Genomic DNA, 19,750 nt, shown 5'->3' on the forward strand with positions numbered 1-19,750 from the left:
ACAGAACAGCAACCCTCTCCGTTACTTCATCAAAGAACTGGATCAAGTTAACAAATCTGCCTTTAACAAATTCGTGCTGACTTTCATTTATTAACCCATACTTTTCCAGATGCAAATTAATTTTGTCTGGATTATTGTCTCAAAGTTTCTCCACCACTGAAGTTGGGCTGACAGGCCTGTAGTTGCTGGATTCATCCCCCTCCCCTTTTTTGAACAGGGGTGTAACATTTGCAATCCTCCGGTCCTCTGGCACTACCCCCATGTCCAAGGAGGATTGTAAGATTGTGGCCAGAGCCTCCCCAATTTCCACCCTTCCCTCAGTAACCTAGGATGCATGCCATCTGGAATGGGTGACTTTTCTACTTTGAGGACTGCCAAACTTTTAAGTACATCCTCTTTATTTTTATCGTAACCAATACTGATTAATAAACTTTACTGATAGATTGGTAGCACCCCTTTCTCTACTGAAGACAGATGCAAAGTACTCATTTAGTACCTCAGCCATGCCCTCTGCCTGCACAAGAGGATCTTGTTTTTGGTCCCGGCAGTCCCTTGGAACCGAGGATGACTTGCTTCCACATTAAAAATGAGTTTGCAGGTGACTGATTAGTCCAATGCGGGACCTACAGTCTCTGTCACAGGTGGGGCAGACGGTGGTTGAAGGGGCGGGTGGGTGGGGTGCTTGGGTTGACGTGCGCTCCTTGCGCTGCCTGCGCTTAGCTTCCGCTTGCTCCCGGCGAAGAGACTCGGGGTGTTCGGCGCCTTCCCGGATGCTTCTCCTCCACTTTGTGCGGTCTTGGGCCAGGGATTCCCAGGTGTCAGTGGGGATGTTACACTTTTTCAAGGAGGCTTTGAGGGTGTCCTTGAAGCGTTTCCTCTGCCCGCCTGGGGCTCTCTTGCCGTGCCAGAGCTCCGAGTAGAGCGCTTGTTTTGGGAGTCTTGTATCGGGCATGCGGATAATGTGACCCGTCCATCGGAGCTGATTGAGCGTGGTCAAAGTTTCGATGCTGGGGATGTTGGCCTGAGCAAGAACACTGACGTTGGTGCGCCTATCCTGCCAATGGATTTGCAAGATCTTGCGGAGGCAGCGTTGGTGGTACCTCTCCAGTGCTTTGAGGTGTCTGCTGTACATGGTCCATGTCTCTGAGGCATACAGCAGGGCGGGTATCACTGCTGCTCTGTAGACCATGAGCTTAGTGCCGGGTTTGAGGTCCTGGTCTTCAAACACTCTCTTCCTCAGGCGACCGAAGGCTGCACTGGCACACTGAGGCGGTGTTGGACTTCATCGTTGACGTCTGCCCTTGTTGACAGTAGGCTCCTGAGGTATGGAAAGTGGTCCACATTGTCCAAGGCCTTGTCGTGGATTTTGATAATCGGGGGGCAGTACTGTGTGGCGGAGGCAGGTTGGTAGAGGACCTCTTCGGTGAAGGTGTTGACGATGGTTTGGAGTTCGACCTCCGAGTGAGCGCAGATGCAAGCGTCGTCTGCATACTGTAATTCGATGACAGAGGATGGGACGACCTTGGATCTGGACTGGAGGCGACGGAGGTTGAACAGTTTCCCATTTGTTCTGTAAATTAGCTCCACTCCAGTGGGGAGCTTACTGAGGGTGAGATGGAGCATTGCAGCAAGGAAGATCGAGAAGAGCGTTGGTGCGATGACACAGCCTTGCTTGATCCTGGTTCGTACTTGAATTGGGTCTATGGTGGAACCGTTGGTCAGGATCACGGCTTGCATGTTGTCGTGAAGCAGGTGGAGGATAGTGACAAACTTTTGAGGGCAGCCGAATTTGAGGAGGACACTCCATAATCCCTCACGGTTGACAGTGTCGAAGGCCTTTGTGAGATCAAAGAAGGCCATGTACAGCAGTTGGTGCTGTTCCCTGCATTTCTCTTGTAATTGACGTGCGGTGAAGATCATGTCCATTGTGCCCCTTAGTGGGCGGAATCCGCATTGCGACTCTGGGAGGAGCTCTTCAGCCACTGGGAGAAGGCGATTGAGGAGGATTCTTGTGATGACTTTCCCTGTGGCACACAGCAGGGAAACTCCTCTGACTACCCTTTTACTATTTATGTGTTTGTAAAAGACTTTTGGGTTCCCTTTTATGTTGGCTGCTAATCTATTCTCATACTCACTCGTTGCCCCTCATTCCCTTTTTTAGATCTGCTTTGTACTTTCTATATTCAGCTTGGTTCACTACTGTATTATGAACCTTAAAATTGTCATAGGCCTCCTTTTTCTGTCTCATTTTTACCTCTATGGCCTAGAAATTCAGTATAGCCACTTTTGGGGCGGTGAAGTCGGGCGGCCGCTAAATTTTGCGCCCGGCGCAAAGTCGCGCCCCCTTCGCCGATATTCAGTCGCAACACCCCAAGAGGTTGCTGCTGCGCTAAAACAGGCGATGCACAACTATCTTTAGGCGCTAAGCCGGCGGTGCTGAGCGATACCCCCGAGGCCGGGCGCAGCGCAGGTGCGGCGAGTTCTTGATTGACGGCAGACACTCTGGCGCCGGTCATCTCTTAAAGGGGGAGGGTGGATTTGTTTGCCTGCCACGCCCTGCACACTGCAGCCCTCAACCTAGGCCTGACCACTTCAGCTTCACCTGTACAACGCCCAGGACTATGGAGAAGGCCAGGGAGAGAGCGCAGCGCTTCAGCGACGGAGACCTGAGGGTGCTGGTTGGCGGAGTGGAGCGCAGGCGCCATGTTTTGTTCCCAGAAGGTGGCAAGAGGTCGCTGCCCAGCGCCTACCGGAAAGCCTGGAGGGAGGTGTCCAACAGGGTGTCTTCCAACAGCGTGGTTGCCAGGACTCCTGTGCAATGCCGGAAGAAGTTCAACGACTTCACTCGGGTTGTCAGGGTGAGTACCCTTTCCAGTGTCCTCCTCATCCTTGCATGTGCACCTCACATTATGGGCAAAGGGACCTGAAAGCCCGAATGACCAGCCCTCATCCAGCAGCTATGGGACTGGCATGAAAATCAATTGCACATTCAGCACTTTACACACTGTCCAAGCTATTCGACCATGGGAGGCATTGCAGACAAGATCAGGGCTACACACTGTCCAAGCTATTCGACCATGGGAGGCAGCGCAGACAAGATCAGGGCTACACACTGTCCAAGCTATTCGACCATGGGAGGCAGTGCAGACAAGATCAGGGCTACACACTGTACTTAGAGGCCGTCTTTTCTCTTGCAGGCCAAGGTTGCGCACAACCGGCGCAACTGAACTGACACCGGCGGAGGCCGTCCTGACCTCAAAGAGCTCTCCGACCTCGACCAGCGTGTGGAGCGCATTATGGGAGGCCGGCTGATTGGCCCCGTCGCCAGTGGAGATGCCGACCCTGTTCTGGGCACCAATGGTAAGGGCATCACCTTTTGGACCTCTCTCGTTCCACTTGCGCATCAGATCAGCATCCTTTGCCACTGTCCGACCAATGCGGTGAATGGCACCACTCATGCCTCCCTCGCTGCCGTCCTGTCCTCACTCTAAAGCTACTCTTGTGCCTTCCTGCTTTCAGATGGTGAATCGCCAGGTGAGGAGGCGGGCCCTCAAGCTGCCACTGTCAGCCCTTCGGAAGACGAGGAGGAGGAAGAGGAAGCCGGCCCATCAGTGCCGCGCCAGCCCATGGCGATGTAGGGGACACGTCTTCCCTGGAGGGGAGCTGGGGGGAGGGGTCGGAGGAGAGTGAAGCTCCGGGGCCCAGCGGCCTGCAGCAACGCGGGAGGGGTGCGGAAGCTCGGCGGACTTCTCCCCAGAGGGTGAGTGCGGCCTCCAGTCCTGCGACAGTCAGCGCAGAGGAGGTGCGCCTCCTAGAGGAAATGGCCGTCCAGGCTGAGCGCAGGCACACTGAGCTCATGGCTGCAGTGGCAAGGATGCCTGACTCCATAGAGTCACTGGCAAGGAGTGTGCAGGAATTCGGGGCAGCACAGGCCAGGAGTCTGCAACAATTCGGGGCAGCACAGGCCAGGAGTCTGCAACAATTCAGTGCAGCACAGGCCAGGAGTCTGGAACAATTCAATGCAGCACAGGCCAGGAGTCTGCAGGACATCGCGGCAGCACAGGCCAGGAGTCTGCAGGACTTCGCGGCAGCACAGTCGGCTTCTAGCCAAGTGCTCAGTCGTGCCGTCCATTCACTGGCTGGTGTCATGCGGACACAGACCAGGGCCACACGGGCACTAACTGCTGCCACCCTCGCTGGATCAGCCAGGCATCGCCAGGGCACTCGCCGTGCAGCAGCAGCAGCAGCCCAGCAGTCTGTCCTTCAGCTGTTTGCTGCGCATGCTGCAGTGCTGGCCCGTGCGAGTGCCAATGTGTCAGGTGACCAGCGAGCACCTGCGATCTGCCAGGTTGCCACCATTCCTGCAGCCGACACTGCCACTCCGCCATTGCAGCTGCCATGAGCTGCTGGACAGACTGCTGCCGCCCAGCCAGAGTTGGAGCAGTCAGCAGCCGGCCACTCCAAGGCCAGAGCTGGTGCAGGCTGACCCCCAAGGGCATCTGCCGTCTCGCCATCTGCCCCTCAGCAGCCTTCCCCCAGCCTTGCTGCAGCCACTGGGCTCCCATTGAGGAGGAGCAGCAGGGCGGGCAGGGGCCAGGCAAGGATGCGCAAGGCATCGCCCTCGCAGGGCAAAAAGCAGAGGTATGCACAAATGCCTGGTGCTTGTTGTAAGGCCGACACTGGTGCAGTTGTTTTTGTGTAAGGCCGAGACTGGTGTCTTTCTTTTTGTAAGGCCGAGACTGGTGTCTTTCTTTCTTTTTGTAAGGCCGAGACTGGTGTCTTTATTTCTTTATGTAAGGCCGAGACTGGTGTCTTTATTTCTTTTTGTAAGGCCGAGACTGGTAGTTTTGTGTTTTTGGAGGGGGCTTCTCCACATGAGCATGTAATGTGGGAAGGGCAGAGGTTTTCAATAAATTATTGTTGTTAAATTGCAGTGTGCATGGTTTTTTGGTTAAGTCCTGGTTGCCCTGCTCGGCTGAGGGCTTGTGGAGCGGCTACATTCATCTGCTGACATTGGCACAAGCCAGTCCCTGAGAAGGGGCCTAGAACCAACGTTCAATAAGCCGGCGACGGGCGGCCCTTGCACTTTCTGCCTCCCTCCTGTGCTGGTCCTCCTCCTCCGGTGATCCTCCAATCTGTGGTGGTAGTGGCTGAGTCCTGCGGATAGCCAGGTTGTGCAGCATGCAGCAAACGACCACGAAATGGGAGACTCGCTCCGGCGAATACTGTAGGGCTCCACCAGAACGATCCAGACAGCGGAACCGTTGCTTCAGGACGCCGATTGTTTGTTCGATGATGTTCCTGGTCGCTTGATGGCTCTCGTTGTATCTCTCTTCAGCAGGGGTGCTGGGCGCACGGAGCGGGGTCATCAGCCAGGTACACAAAGGATAGCCTTTGTCCCCGATAAGCCATCCGCGTGGGTGAGGCTGGGCCTGGAACATGTCTGCCACAGAAGTCTGTCGCAGGATGAAGGCATCGCGGCTGCTGCCTGGAAAGCGGGCATTGACAGCTAGGATGAGCTGCCTGTGGTCACACACCAGCTGTACGTTCAGCGAATGGTAGCCCTTCCGGTTGCGGTAATCCTCGGCATTCTCCAGAGGTGCCCGCAAAGCCACATGCGTGCAGTCAATGGCGCCCTGCACCATGGGGAAGCCCGCGAATGCTGCAAAGCCCATTGCACGCTGTTGCTGCTTGTCAAGGGCCATGGAGAAGGAGATGAACTGACGTCTCCTTTGGAAAAGGGCATTGGTCACCTGGCGGATGCAGCAATGCACGGCGAACTGGGAGATGTTGGCAATATCCCCAGTAGCGGCTTGGAAGGAGCCGGTGGCATAGAAGTTGAGAGCCACCGTCACCTTCACTGCCACCGACAGAGATGTCCTGCTCCTCAGCTGTGGCTGCAGATCACCGCCAAGCAGCTGGCAGATCTCTGTGACCACGTCCCTTCTGAATCGCAGCCTCCGAACACACTGCTCCTCAGACATGTTGAGATAGGAGAACTGCTGGCGGTATACCCTGGGTGGGTAAGGCCTCCTTTGCCGACGCCTGTTGCCCCCTCTCCGTCTAGCCAGGGCTGCCACTCTCTCACGGCGTCTGTGAGCCCTTTGGATGTAATTGAGAAAGCCTGCGTTGACACCCATTGCAGCCCCCATAATATTCTGGCAAACAATGAGATGTCAATGAAGGCAAAGACTAGTGGAAATCTGTGGCCTGAAGCCAGAAGTACCTGTCCGAGTGGGCCAAAGCAGAAAGCTATCTACCTTGGTCTCTCTCCAAAGATCCGTTTCGCAAGAGGGAGTGCTGCGAAATGGCAGCCTTTTATATTGCAGGAGGAGTGCCCTTTAATTTGCGCCCCCCGCGCCCCGCATCGGCTGAGCACCGTTCCACTTAACAGTCGCTAGGGGCGCCAGGCGCACAATGGGGCGTTGCCACTGAAGTTCCGGTTGGGGGCGCACAAGGGGCGTTGCACGAGGAAATGACGTCATGATCTGCGCGCGCAGCTGAGCGCGCGCAAAGACTTTGCGCCGGCGCTAAATCTCGAGTGAAGTTGGGGCGAGGCGCAGTTCTCGCTGCGCCTGGGCGCTACCCGCCTAGCGCCCGACATCTACTCTTCCTAAGGCGCTAACGGCTGGCGCAAGCAACTGAATTTCTAGGCCTATATCTTTAGTCATTCAGGGAGCTCTAGCTTTGGATGCTCTTCCTTTTCCCCCCTCATAGGAATGCGTCTACTCTGTACCTGAACCATCTCCTCATTGAAGGCCTCCCATTGTTCAATTTTGCCAACCAATTTTTGATTTGAATCTACCTGTGCCAGATCCCTTTTCAACTCGCTGAAGTTAGCCCTCCTCCAGTTAAGTATTTTTACGCTTGATTGTACCTTGTCCTTTTCCATAACTATTCTAAACCTGGTGTGGAGATGCCGGAGTTGGACTGGGGTGGACAAATGTAAGAAGTCACACAACACCAGGTTATAGTCCAACAGCTTTATTTGAAATCACAAGCTTTCGGAGCGCTGTTCCTTCATCAGGTGAAGTGGAGAGATGCATAAAAACACAGCTTATATAGTCAGAGAATAATGTCAGATGTTTACAGGTAATCTTTCTAACCGAGGTGCGATAAATGGCAGTTAGAAAGATTACCTGTAAACATCTGACATTATTCTCTGACTATATAAGCTGTGTTTTTATGCATCTCTCCACTTCACCTGATGAAGGAGCAGCGCTCCGAAAGCTTGTGATTTCAAATAAAGCTGTTGGACTATAACCTGGTGTTGTGTGACTTCTTACATTTATTCTAAACCTGATAATATTATGATCACTGTTCCCAAAATGCTCTCCCACTGAAACATGCTCCACTTGCCCCACTTCATTTTCCAGAACTAGATCCTAGGTTTGCTCTTTGGTCATTAGGGTTTGTAAAATGTTGCTGCAAGTCATTGGAAGAACTATCTCAGAATTATGTTTGAAATCTTGTAAATGAAAGATGCATTTTTCAGCCTTTTATTTCGTGAGAGTTTTTTAAAAATGTATTTCTTTGTTGTCCTGGGTCTGATGGAGCACACATAGCCTGCTGTCAGGCCGTCACCAATAGCCCCCTTCTAGGAGGTGGTGGGAACATCCAAAGAATGACTCCAGTAACCGATGTTTTTGTTGTTTCCCCTCCCTCCCACCACTACCCCATTAGAAGTCTCCACAGCTTCTGCTTGGAACTTCTTCAGTTGATAACCCTCTGGTCAGCAACCAAATGGAGTGGCACTCAAATCTGCATGTATCTCTGCACTATGGTACTGGATGTTAGTGTGTCCATGAGAAATACATTTTAAAGTTCCTTACGCGGTAATATGGAAAAATGTACAAGATACTGGTGCCAGAAAGGGGCAATGTTTGTTTCATTAAAATAGAAGTATCTAAAGTTAGAGTAGTAGGGGATTTAAATATTTACTGTATGTATTTAGATGTTAAAATAGCATTGAATTTGAATGCTGTGATCTAACATTTAGCATGTGCTATGTTCTGATTATAGCTAATAGAAGATGAAATAGCAACAATTCTTAAATCCACCTTGAAAGGGCTGGAATATCTACACTTCATGAGAAAAATCCACCGAGACATCAAAGCTGGAAATATCCTACTGAATACAGAAGGTCATGCAAAGCTTGCGGATTTTGGTGTTGCAGGTCAGCTGACGGTAAGTAACCAATAAGATTAAACTTAAATAGTTGATGTTGTTCAGGTACGGCATGGTTCGATGCAGAGTAAAATTTCCTTTACTCAAAACTAACAATGTGATTCATTCCCAGCCTCAAAGGGAAGTTTTACTGTGCCACTGTGACATTACCCAGTGCCCTTTCTCAGCAACATTACCAATAAGAATAGAATTAGGGACAATTTTATGCAGTGTCCCCCTACCTGCTGGGCTGAGAGTATCCAAATGTCTTTTACAGGCAGTAAACTTTCATTTCTATAGTTTTGGCTGGATTGAAACCACAATCTTAGAGCTGAAAAGCCAGTCAGTTTTTTGTCTTCCCTGAACCATCTCCAATTTATAAAAAGTAAAAAAAAAACCTGAAATAAAAATAGAAAATGCTGGAAATACAGAGCAAGTTATTCAGAACTTGACATTTCTCTTTACAGATAATGACATTGCATGCATGTATCCTTCATTAGAACTGTAGATCTGATGAAGCATACACTCCCTGACGTAAGAAAACTACTAGGCACTTGGTCTAAGCGTTAAACAAAGCTTTAATCAACTGTTTTACAACATGGAGGTCTAGTTCTGTCCTTCACTAGTTCCTGTTAAGAAAGACCTGCGCAAGCTGGGCCCGTGCCCGAGTATTTATACTCTCCCTGGACAGCGCCACCCGCAGGCTGCTCAGTATTATTTCATAAGTCTTTCTTTCATGAATGGCTGATTCATGTCACTCCCAAAATATCATAACCTTGTCTTTTCTTTTTACAAATGCCGACTGACCTGCTGTGTAAAGAAAATAGCAGAGGGGAGAAATTATGGATTCAGTTTTCTGATGGTCAGTTGGTGGAGACTTGACATTGAGCAGGCAGTCTGACAGCATGTAGGTAATTGTAGGGACAAGAGAAGTAGAGCTGGGTATCATCAGTATACACATGGAAGCTAACACTGCCGACAGATGATATCACTGAGGGGCAGCTTGCAGGTGAGTAAGAGGAAGCTGAAGGATAGATCCTTGGGGGACTCTGAGGGTGATGGTACAGTGGTGGGAAAAGAAGCCATTACTGGATATGTGTTTGTTACATTCAGATAGGTAGGATTGGATCCATGTAGGGTCAGTTCTATGGAGCTAGAGAACTGAGGAGAAGTGATAAAGGAAGATGGCATAGTATTAAATTCTGCAACGGTGAGAGAGAACACATCATGGACACCATCACAGAGGATGTCTTTTGTGACTTTTGCCAGGGTCGTCTTGGTGTTGTGAGATAGGCGGAAGCCTGATCAGAGGGATTTGAACAGGAAGCTCTTGAAGAAATAACAGAAAATGCTGGAAAAACTCAGCAGGCCAGGCAACATCCGTGGAGAGAAAATAGAGTCGACGTTTCGGGTCTAACCCTTTTTCAAAACTGGAAAGGAAATGAAATAGATCGAAAGGCAGGGCTGGGAGAGAACAAAAGAAGTGAAGAGACATTAAGAGGTATTCAAAACGAGACGAGATGGTGATAGGACTAGTGGAGACAAAAGACGGCTCTAGATTAGGTGTGAAATGTTCTGGCAGAATGAGAGACAGCTGCCATGTGGGAGAGAAAAAAAAAAGAAAGTGGGGGGAGGGGGAAAGGCCCAAAACAAAGATGTGGATAAAATATAAGCAAAAATGTAATGGTCGAGGTTATGATCTGAAATTGTTGAACTCGATGTTGAGTCCGGAAGGCTGTAAAGTGCCTAATCGGAAGATGAGGTGCTGTTCCTTGAGTTTACGTTGAGCTTCCGTGGAACAATGCAAGAGGCCGAGTACAGTGAGGTCTGAGTGGGAATGGGGCGGTGAATTAAAGTGACAGGCGACCGGAAGCTCGGGGTCCCTAAACTGGGAGGTGACAACACATTTAAGGACCTTGGACTGGACCGATTGGTTAGAAATGTGGCTGCAGTTGGAAAGGACAGATGTGTCCAGGATCAGTTATTGAAGAGGAGTTGATGACAGTGGCTTTAAACAGGAGAGAAACAGTGCTTAAGGGAACTGGGGAATAATTAATATCAACTAGCATGAGGAACAAAGAGGGGATGTTAAGTGGTCAAGAGATGAGGGAAGGGGTAAAGAGAGCAGGAGGTGGCTCTAGTCGAAGAGATGATCTCCGAGAGGGCATGGGCGAGATGGGGGTTGGGGGTGGGAGAAATTACAGAATTACAGTAACATCTTTCACCTTAATAAGCACAAAAAATAAAAGGTTGCATTCAGTGAATCAGAAGCACCCGTTGGAGTCAGCCATTTAGAACTGGAATGAGGAGAAATTTCTTCACTTGTGTGAGTCTTTGGAATTCTCTACTCCAGAGGGCTGTGGAAGTGGAGTTGAGGTGGAAGATCAGCCATGATCTCATTGAATGGTGGAGCAGGCTCAAAGGGCCAAATGGCCAACTCCTGCTCCTAATTCTTATGTTCTTATGGAGCCCTGCTGGAATTGTTTTAAGTTTTTATTTATATATAACTTTTTAAAATTCCTTAAACTTTCTTAGTAACTAACAATACAAATATTTATAAAGCAGTATTAATATAATACACTATTTCCATGAATTCAGCTTTCATCAATACAGAATATAAATACTTGCACAGTCCCTAAATTATTGATACTGTGCATCTGAATTGTACCTATCATATTTGTGTACATATCGATGAAGCTAATTACTTGTATGAGTTACAATTGGAAGCAGATGATTATTGAAGGGGGGTGAGGGCAAGCAGGTGATGATGACTGCACTGAGTCAGTGTACATACTAGTAATAAAGGAGCAGGAGTTTCCTGATTGCAGAATGGGGCCCAAATATAAGTTGCATGTCCTATGGGAGCAGTCAAAATTACATCTACTGTCAGACAAATTTCCCAAATTTGTTCATTGCTGTTATAAAATGGCATGCTGAATTGTTTTCCCAGAGCTGTGGTTGAGGCTACATACTTTTTCCTTGTATTTACTTGATTCTACAACAAACAGGAAAAATATGGGATAAACAGTGAAAATGCATAAAGGAAAGTATGAAATTTGAATAATTAGCTCTGGCGTGTCTCCTGAATCCACACATGTCATTTCCACAGTGGGCCCATCCACCCTAAAGTGCTAGATTTGGTGATGCCTGGTTACATCCCTATGGATAATGCATCCCACCTCGTCTGTTATACCTATTATGTGTTTTGTGTTTATTTTTGATAGATCCATTCTGAATTTTGTGATAGATGTAATAAGCAAGGTAATTGAACTGGGAAGTAGTCAGAAAGATGTGAGCTCAAAACGCATGTTTCAGGAAGCTGCCACAATGAGCAGTAATATACAGTACCAGTCTAAATTTCTTTCTTACCACTTTGTCATTATCAGAGAGAAATAGAAGGGAAATTGAGAGGTGCTCAATGTGAACAAGGTTAGGCACTAGAACTCTGAGCATATTGCTCTGGTGTACAATTGGAGGGTTGTTTTAAGTCTACGTGTTATGGAACAAGAATCTTTTTAAAAAGAACACTTTTAAAAATGGAAGACGCTGCAGTGCTGCCAAACTTCAGAACCCCCACCCAAGTTCTGGCAAAGCCCAGGGCCAAAGCAAAGTATCATGCCAATGCCGCTGCACCCAACTCTCCTAGTCCATTACTATTAAATAAGTTGTCTAATTTGTCATTTTGCATGCAATCTTGCAGTATATTCTCAACTTTAAAACTGGTAAGGGATAAAAATTAAATACATAGAGGAATATATATGTAAACTAAAAGGCACTCATTTACACTTTTCACTGAAAAATCCTAGAACAGCATTCAATAAAAACTGAACTTACCTTATTCAGTCACTGTCGGTCAGTGGCCCTGATGGTCTCCCATTCATGGTATTAATATCACTATTGTTACAAAATAGCACCATGTCCAGCTCACAATGGGCAAAGCCATGGGAGTTCTGAGGTATATGTGCTTAAAAAAAATCAAGTTATTTGTTTTTTCTGTAGAGACCCAGCAATTGGATCTCTATTAGCTATAATTTGTATTGGCTCATCTGAACAAGAAACATATGGGGCTGAAATTCCAACGATCTCCTTCCCATAACTCCAGTGGGACACTGGCTGAAGCCCCAGGGTAACAATGGAAATGGTCATATCCACCATCTCCCAAGGGATTCTGCCAGTGTCCCACCAGAGTTGCAGCAGAAGACAGATGGAACCCTCGTTGGATGAAATTATTTGCTATTTTCTTTTATGTAGCAACATAAAATAAGATGATTTGTCTGTACATTTAAAAGAGAAAGCCAAGTTTCATATTGTGTGACCTCTTATAGTGCAGTACTTTTACTTTTAATTACTTTACTTTTGCATATTAGAAAAGAAAATTTGACCAACAATAGTCAGGAGTTGATACAGGAAAGAAAATGTTTAAAAATGCAATGAGATTTCTAAGCACTTTGTCAGTTAGTAATAAAACTGTAATTGTGATGTGACTTGCAGGACACAATGGCAAAACGCAACACTGTGATAGGAACGCCTTTTTGGATGGCGCCAGAAGTGATCCAAGAAATTGGCTACAATTGTGTTGCAGACATCTGGTCTTTGGGAATCACAGCAATTGAAATGGCAGAAGGCAAACCGCCCTATGCAGACATCCATCCAATGAGGGTAAGTGGCAGCATAATAAGAGTCATTGTGACAATTCTAAATATAATTTGGGGCAATATCAGTTTTGTGACGCACATTTGAAGGAGTGGTTTTAATAATGGAACACAATACGGAAACCAGATATAATACCATTTTGTGAGGGAAACTTACATAGCTTACAATGAAATATCAGATCTAATTTTAGAAATGAGGCTAGCGCTATTGGAAATCACAACTGCTACTGTTGATGTTTGCACGTTATCTAGCAATTGAGTCATTTGTAACTTCCCTCCATTTACCTCTCCAGTTGAGGGTATAATGGGAGGCAGTGATCAGGATGCTTTATTTTGTTGGGGTATTATTACCTACATTGAAAAATCCATGATTTTAAGGTGATCAGGAAGTTTGAATGACAATCAACTGTCAGTCTTTGGGGAAATAATACTGTTATCGTATTCTTTTGGATTAATACCTGGAATTTGTATATTTTTACAATTTTTGGATTGTGGTTGCTCGATAAGTACATGAGGGAGAAAAGACTAGAAGGATATGCTGATACGGTTAGATGAAGAGGGGTGGGAGGAGGCTCGTGTGGAGCATAAACACCGGCATGGGTCTGTGGGGCCGAATGGCCTGTTTCTGTGCTGTAAATTCTATGGTGGTTCTTTACTTTACTTCCACTGCCATTTTCAGGTTGATGATCAGCTGTGTCTACATCTGACTCTGGAATGCAGCAGTGTGAGACCCCCCCTCTACGGGAGGCCATCTCATACTTTGGGCTTGATACTCTGGAGTATAATTCCAGTGGCGTGTCAAACTGGGTTTAACAAGCACTTGGATAAATTGTTGTGCCTCCTGGACACATTATAAACTTGTCAGTCTTTTTTTTAAATGCTTTTGAGAAAGCAGATGCTTTCACTTGTGCTCTCAACATGTTGCAAATTTACCATCCTGGCGTGAAGCTGTGCACATCCATGCTTGTCTACAATCCAATTCGAAAAATCAAAATTATATATTTATGTTGTGTTAATTAGATTGAGGGTAGAAAATGCTGACTGCTTGAGCTCGCTCTCTCTCGAGATGGATATGGAATGCATGGATCCAATACAAGGCAGTGCTTTTCCTACATTGTTCTAATATGGTGGCTAAAATTTAACATCAGAACAATCCCCTCCCACCCTGTATTGCACCCTTTCAGTGCTTTTCTGCTTGTCATGCTTTCTCTTTCTGTGTCATGTCTTGGTACATTAATAGCAACTGTGCTGAACCTAAGGGGAGTTTTGCACTCTAGACTTGTTTATTGGGAAATCCTCTTCGAACAATTGATAGCTCTGAGAAAGAGTCGACTCTTGTTTGACTCCAAAATTGGAAAGGAAATATTCTTGTCTATGGTGCTACCCAATTTCTCTAGATTTTAGGATGTACGAAACAAGACAGCTGGATATTTTTTTAGGTTGTGAATCCTCATCTTCTGACATGCTGTTCCATTTGTTTAGTATAAGGGCAGCATTTATTGCCCATCCCTAATTGCCGTTGAGAAGGTGGTGGTGAGCCACCGCCTTGAACCACTGAAGTCCGTGAAGTGAAGGTAGTCCCACAGTGCTGTTAGGGAGGGAGTTCCAGAATTTTGACCCAGCAATGATGAAGGAACGGCAATATATTTCCAAGTCAGGATTGTGTGTGACTTGGAAGGGAACTTGGAGGTGGTGGTGTTCCCATGCGCCTGCTGCCCTTCTCCTTCTAGGTGGTAGAGGTCACGCATTTGGGAGGTGCTGTCGAAAAAACCTTGGCGAGCTGCTGCAGTGCATCTTGTAGATGGTACACACTGCCGCCACGGTGTGTCAGTGGTGGAGGGAGTGAATGTTTAAGGTGGTGGATGAGGAGCTAATAAAGCGGGCTGCTTTGTCCTGAATGGGTTTGAGATTCTTGAGTGTTGTTGGAGCTGCACTCATCCAGTAGAATGGAGAGTATTCCATCACACTCCTGCCTTCTGTCTTGTAGATGGTGGAAAGGCTTTGGGGAGTCAGGAGTGTAGGGGGTGGCGCGTGTGCCCAGTCAGTTATACCCCTGACTGTTGGTGAGTGGTTCGAATCGCTCCCATGCTCCTGGGATCTAGACACCGGACTTGGGTACAGGCGGCGATACAGAAAAACTCGAGTAGACAGGTGGTTCGGTGTAAGAAAACCAAGATTTTTATTAAACCAAGATTTTTATTAAAACAGGAACGAAAACACAGTCTTATGAGAAAAATTACTGGTAGAGAACACAATTACAGGCATATAACACTACAACTATACTTATACAGGGAATGGGGAACACACGGCACATCGAGGGAAAAACAACTACTTTAACAATCCCCTTATCCTTATCCCACCCCTATACCTAACTAGATTAAGCTATGAGGGGCCAGGAATTCATGCTTACCAATCCAAAGCAAAACTTCTTGTTTTAGTAATCGCGATTTTGGGCTGCTGTCCTTTGGGGTACTCCGTCACCACGTGGTCTCAGGGCGGGGTGCTGGAGCTGCTGCTGCGACGCACCTTTCCTCCTCAGCTGCCGTCGTCGTCTCGTCACGATGGGTTCTCTTCTTCTTCTCCCTCGGGTGGTCGTCGGCGGTAACGTTGCGTCAATGAGACGATTAACTGCCTTCACTGTTTAGATTTTACTACCCAAGCGGCAAACGCCAGTATATTCGTTGTGGCGTGGACACCTGCGTTAGTGTTCAACAAGGGGCTTGCCAGCTTAATTGCGGGGTTCGCCCAACCAACTTAGTCCCACTGTCCTCAGATACTTTCTTCCCCAAGCATCAGCTGACAACTCGGCACTCGGGTTTTTTAATTAATACGTCTTCTGCTGCCCTTCTCTGCTCTTGTCGGGTCTACCTTACTCTTCGTCTCGGTTCGTCTCGCCTCAGTTCCTCTGCCCTCTCTCGTGGCCCGGGTGTCCTGGGTGACTTTGGACTCTGGTCTCATTCTCTTCCCCTGCTATTGGTATGGATGTCCTTGGTTGCAACTTAATGCGGGGAGCGAGAAGAGAACCCGCCACGAGGCCAGGGCTCGAGTGCGAGCGGCAGTAGCCCAAGACCAGACGAGAGGTCAGGGTCAGGAGGAGAAAGCCAGCAGAGCGACAAGAGAGCAATTGCTACTAAGGGCCTACAGTTATACTTCTTTCGATGGCCCCTTATCTGCGTGCCAAATCAGGTTAGTCCATTGTTTCAATTTTGGTGGGCTGTTTTAAATGATTGCACCAATCTAAAATAACTGTTTTTAGATGGCCGTTTATCGCACCTAATGGCCTGATGTCCGGGCTGTATTGTCATTAATGCATTTTAATCGGCCTGTCCAGCCTCGATGGTTTCCTTAAGCTGTTTCCGATTATTTATGCGGACAAACTAATGGCCTCCTGTTTAGGCCTAACTGGGTTGATCTGTTCCAATTTAACGAAAATGCATATTCAATTGTTTGCTTAGCTGTCTGGCCCTCCAAACACAAAAGTCCTTTTCACAGAAATGCATTTTAAGTTTCGATTTCCCAAAGCTGCTTGTTCTGAGCTGCAGAGTTCAGGCTTTTAAAATCGTACAGGCTTTTGGTCACGAGGTGCGGACGCCATCTTTGGGTACCCTTTTTAAATTGTCCATAGGGTCCCTTTTATTAATAACCTTGGGAGAATGTGGAAATTTTGCAAATCCTACAGGAGGTGAGACACTCACTGCAGAATACCCAGTCTCTGACCTGCTCTTGCAGCCACAGTATTTATGTGGCTGGTCCAGTTAAGTTTCTGGTCAATGGTGACCCCCAGGATGTTGATGGTGGGGGATTCGGCAATGGTAATGCCGTTGAATGTCATGGGGCGGTTGTTTAGACTCTCGCTTGTTGGAGATAGTCATTCCCTGGCACTTGTGTGGCGTGAATGTTACTTGCCATTTATCAGCCCAAGCCTGAATGTCGTCCAGGTCTTGCTGCATGCGAGCATGGACTGCTTCATTATCTGAGGAGTTACGAATGGAACTGAACACTGTGCAGTCATCAGCAAACCTCCCAACTTCTGACCTTATGATGGAGGGAAGGTCATTGATGAAGCAGTTGAAGATGGTTGAGCCTAGGACACTGACCTGAGGAACTCCTGCAGCGATATCCTGGGGCTGGGATGATTGACCTCCAACAACCACAACCATCTTCCTTTGTGCTAGGTATGACTCCAATCAGTGGAGAGTTTTCCCCCTGATTCTCGTTGACTTCAATTCTATTAGGGCTCCTTGATGCTACACTCAGTCAAATGCTGCCTTGATATCAAGGGCAGTCACTCTCACCTCACCTCTGGAATTCAACTCCTTTGTCCATGTTTGGACCAAGGCTGTAATGAGATCTGGAGCCGAGTGGTCCTGGCGGAACCCGAACTGAGCATCGGTGAGCAGGTTATTGGTGAGTAAGTGCTGCTTGATAGCACTTTCGACGACACCTTCCATCACTTTGCTGATGATTGAGAGTAGACTGATGAGGCGGTAATTGTCTGGATTGGATTTGTCCTGCTTTTTGTGGACAGGACATACCTGGGCAGTTTTCCACATTGTTGGGTAGATGCCAGTGTTGTAGCTTGAAACAGCTTGGCTAGAGGCGCAGCTAGTTCTGGAGCACAAGTCTTCAGCATGACAGCCGGGATGTTGTCGGGGCCCATAGCCTTTGCTTTATCCAGTGTGCTCAGCTGTTTCTTGATATCATGTGGAGTGAATCGAATTAGCTGAAGACTGGCTTCTGTGATGGTGGGGACCTCAGGAGGAGGCCGAGATGGATCATCCACTTGGCACTTCTGGCTGAAGATGGTTGCAAACGCTTCAGCCTTGTCTTTTGCACTTGGGTGCTGAGCTCCGCCATCATTGAGGAGGGGATATTCATGGAACCTCTTCCTCCTATAAGTTGTTTAATTGTCCACTACCATTCACGACTGGATATGGCAGGACCACAGAGCTTTGATCTGATCCATTGGTTGTGGGATCGCTTAGCTCTTTTTATAGCATGCTGCTTCCGCTGTTTAGTCCCGTGCTGCAGCTTCCCCAGGTTGGCACCTCATTTTTAGGTATTCCTGGTGCTGCTCCTGACTTGCTCTTCTACGCTCCTCATTGAACCAGGGTTGGTCCCCTGGCTTGATGGTGATGGTAGAGTGAGGGATATGCCGGGCCATGAGGTTACAGATTGTGGTAGAATACAATTCTGCTGCTGCTGGCCCACAGCGCCTCATGAATGCCCAGTTTTGAGCTGCTATATCTGTTCTGAATCTATCCCATTTAGCATGGTGGTAGTGCCACATAACACGATAGAGGATGTCCTCAGTTTGAAGGTGGGACTTAGTCTCCACAAGGACTGTGCGGTGATCACTGCTACCAATACTGTCATAGACAGATACATCTACGACCGGTAGATTGGTGAGGACGAGGTCAAGTAAATTTTTCCCTCGTGTCGGTTCTCTCACCACCTGCCGCAGGCCCAGTCTGGCAGCTATGTCCTTCAGGACTTGGTTAGTAGTGATGCTACCGAGCCACCCTTGGTGATAGACATTGAAGTCCCCCACCCAGAGTACATTCTGTGCCTATGCTACCCTCTGTGCTTCTTCTAAGTGGTGTTCAACATGGAGGAGTACTGATTCATCAGCTGAGGGAGGGTGGTAGGTGGTAATCAGCAGGAGGTTTCCTTGCTCATGCTTGATCTGAAGCCATGAGACCTCAGTGTTGAGGACTCCCAGGGCCACTCCCTCCCGACTGAGGTTATACCACTGCTGGCAAAGACACTTGAATGGATGGTCTCAATCTTGGCAGAAGAGAACAGGGCCCGTAAATACTTTGTGGTCCAGCCAGATCTGGCGATGAATGGCTAAACCAGTTGTGCACTATATGTGTTCAAGTCTGAGCCCTTTGGATTTAAGGGATGCGATGGGGTCTGTACCAGAGAGAGAAACCAGGGTGGGAGAGAGTAAGGTTTTACAGTACTGGGGACAAGGGCATCAAAAGCTGAGGGAGTGATTGAGCAGATGGACAGCTGGAGAAGTATTGTGGCGAATGAAGGGCCAAAAGCTAGACAGTTGAGAGTTTGAAAGCACCATTATAAGTGACCTGAGGGAGAGTTTTTTCCAGGGGTGGACGCAGAATGAAGTGGGGTTTAAAGGAGGATGAAAGTGGCAAGGGATACAAGGAAGTGATCATTGATGGCTTTGCCTGTGATTGAGATGATGGGAATAGATATGCCTTGTGAGATGGCAAGGTTGAGGGGATGGCTGTGAATATGGGTAGGAAAGTCATCTGGGAGCCAAGTTTCCGTGAAAGCCATGATGTCAATGCAATCATCCGCAATAAGGTCATGAATGGCAAGGATCTTGTTTGCGAGTGAACAGATATTCTGGAGGGAGATGTGGAGAGGGCTGGTGATAGCTGATCCGATGGCAGAGTCCACAGGGTCAGCAGTGCGAGGGATGAATGGGACGGGACATAGATTGGTAAGATCAGCCTCCAGCGAGTGTGATGGATGGGAAGGTCAGCAAGAGAAGAGAATGGGGCAGTTGGGATTGCTGCTTCGGAGGTAGTGACGAGTCCCTCGATTGGCCCTTCAGAGAATGCCAAGAGAACCATACAGAGATCCTTTGGGCTTATTCAAGTGTAAGTCAAGCCTGGTATGGTGGCAGGAGAGTAGGAAGGTAAAGGAATAGTGAAGGGTTGGGGTTGGGATTTAGCGATGGAAAAGTACCTGAGGGGAGAGAAATGAAAGGAGGCATGACTGGATAACAGGAAAGGGAGGAAACAGGAGATGAGGGTACAAGAGGGATAAAGAGAAGAGAAAGAGAAAGAAATAGAATTAACAGACTCTGGTCCGGTGTGGCACATGCGAATAGATGCTGGCGAAAATCAGGTTACATAGGCATGTCAAAGATTGGGATAGATATGTCCCGGTTGTAAGCAGAA

General features: G+C 47.9%; 1 protein-coding gene across 2 annotated transcripts in view; it reads left to right on the forward strand.

Moving 5' to 3' along the window:
* LOC147114545 (serine/threonine-protein kinase 3-like) overlaps positions 1-19,750 on the forward strand; it is a 180,920-nt gene that overhangs the window by 14,980 nt on the left and 146,190 nt on the right. For both annotated transcript variants that reach the window (XR_015078952.1, XM_085992283.1), the window contains exons 3-4: positions 8,023-8,187; positions 12,658-12,825. Coding sequence is in view for 1 of the 2 variants with exons in the window: in XM_085992283.1 (XP_085848409.1) it covers positions 8,089-8,187; positions 12,658-12,825 (267 nt within the window). In the remaining variant the exon portion in view is untranslated. The remainder of the gene's footprint in view (positions 1-8,022; positions 8,188-12,657; positions 12,826-19,750) is intronic.

Source organism: Somniosus microcephalus, chromosome 7 (genome assembly GCF_052327205.1).
Source record: "Somniosus microcephalus isolate GS21.2 chromosome 7, FLI_Smic_1.0, whole genome shotgun sequence".
Lineage (NCBI taxonomy): Eukaryota > Metazoa > Chordata > Chondrichthyes > Squaliformes > Somniosidae > Somniosus > Somniosus microcephalus.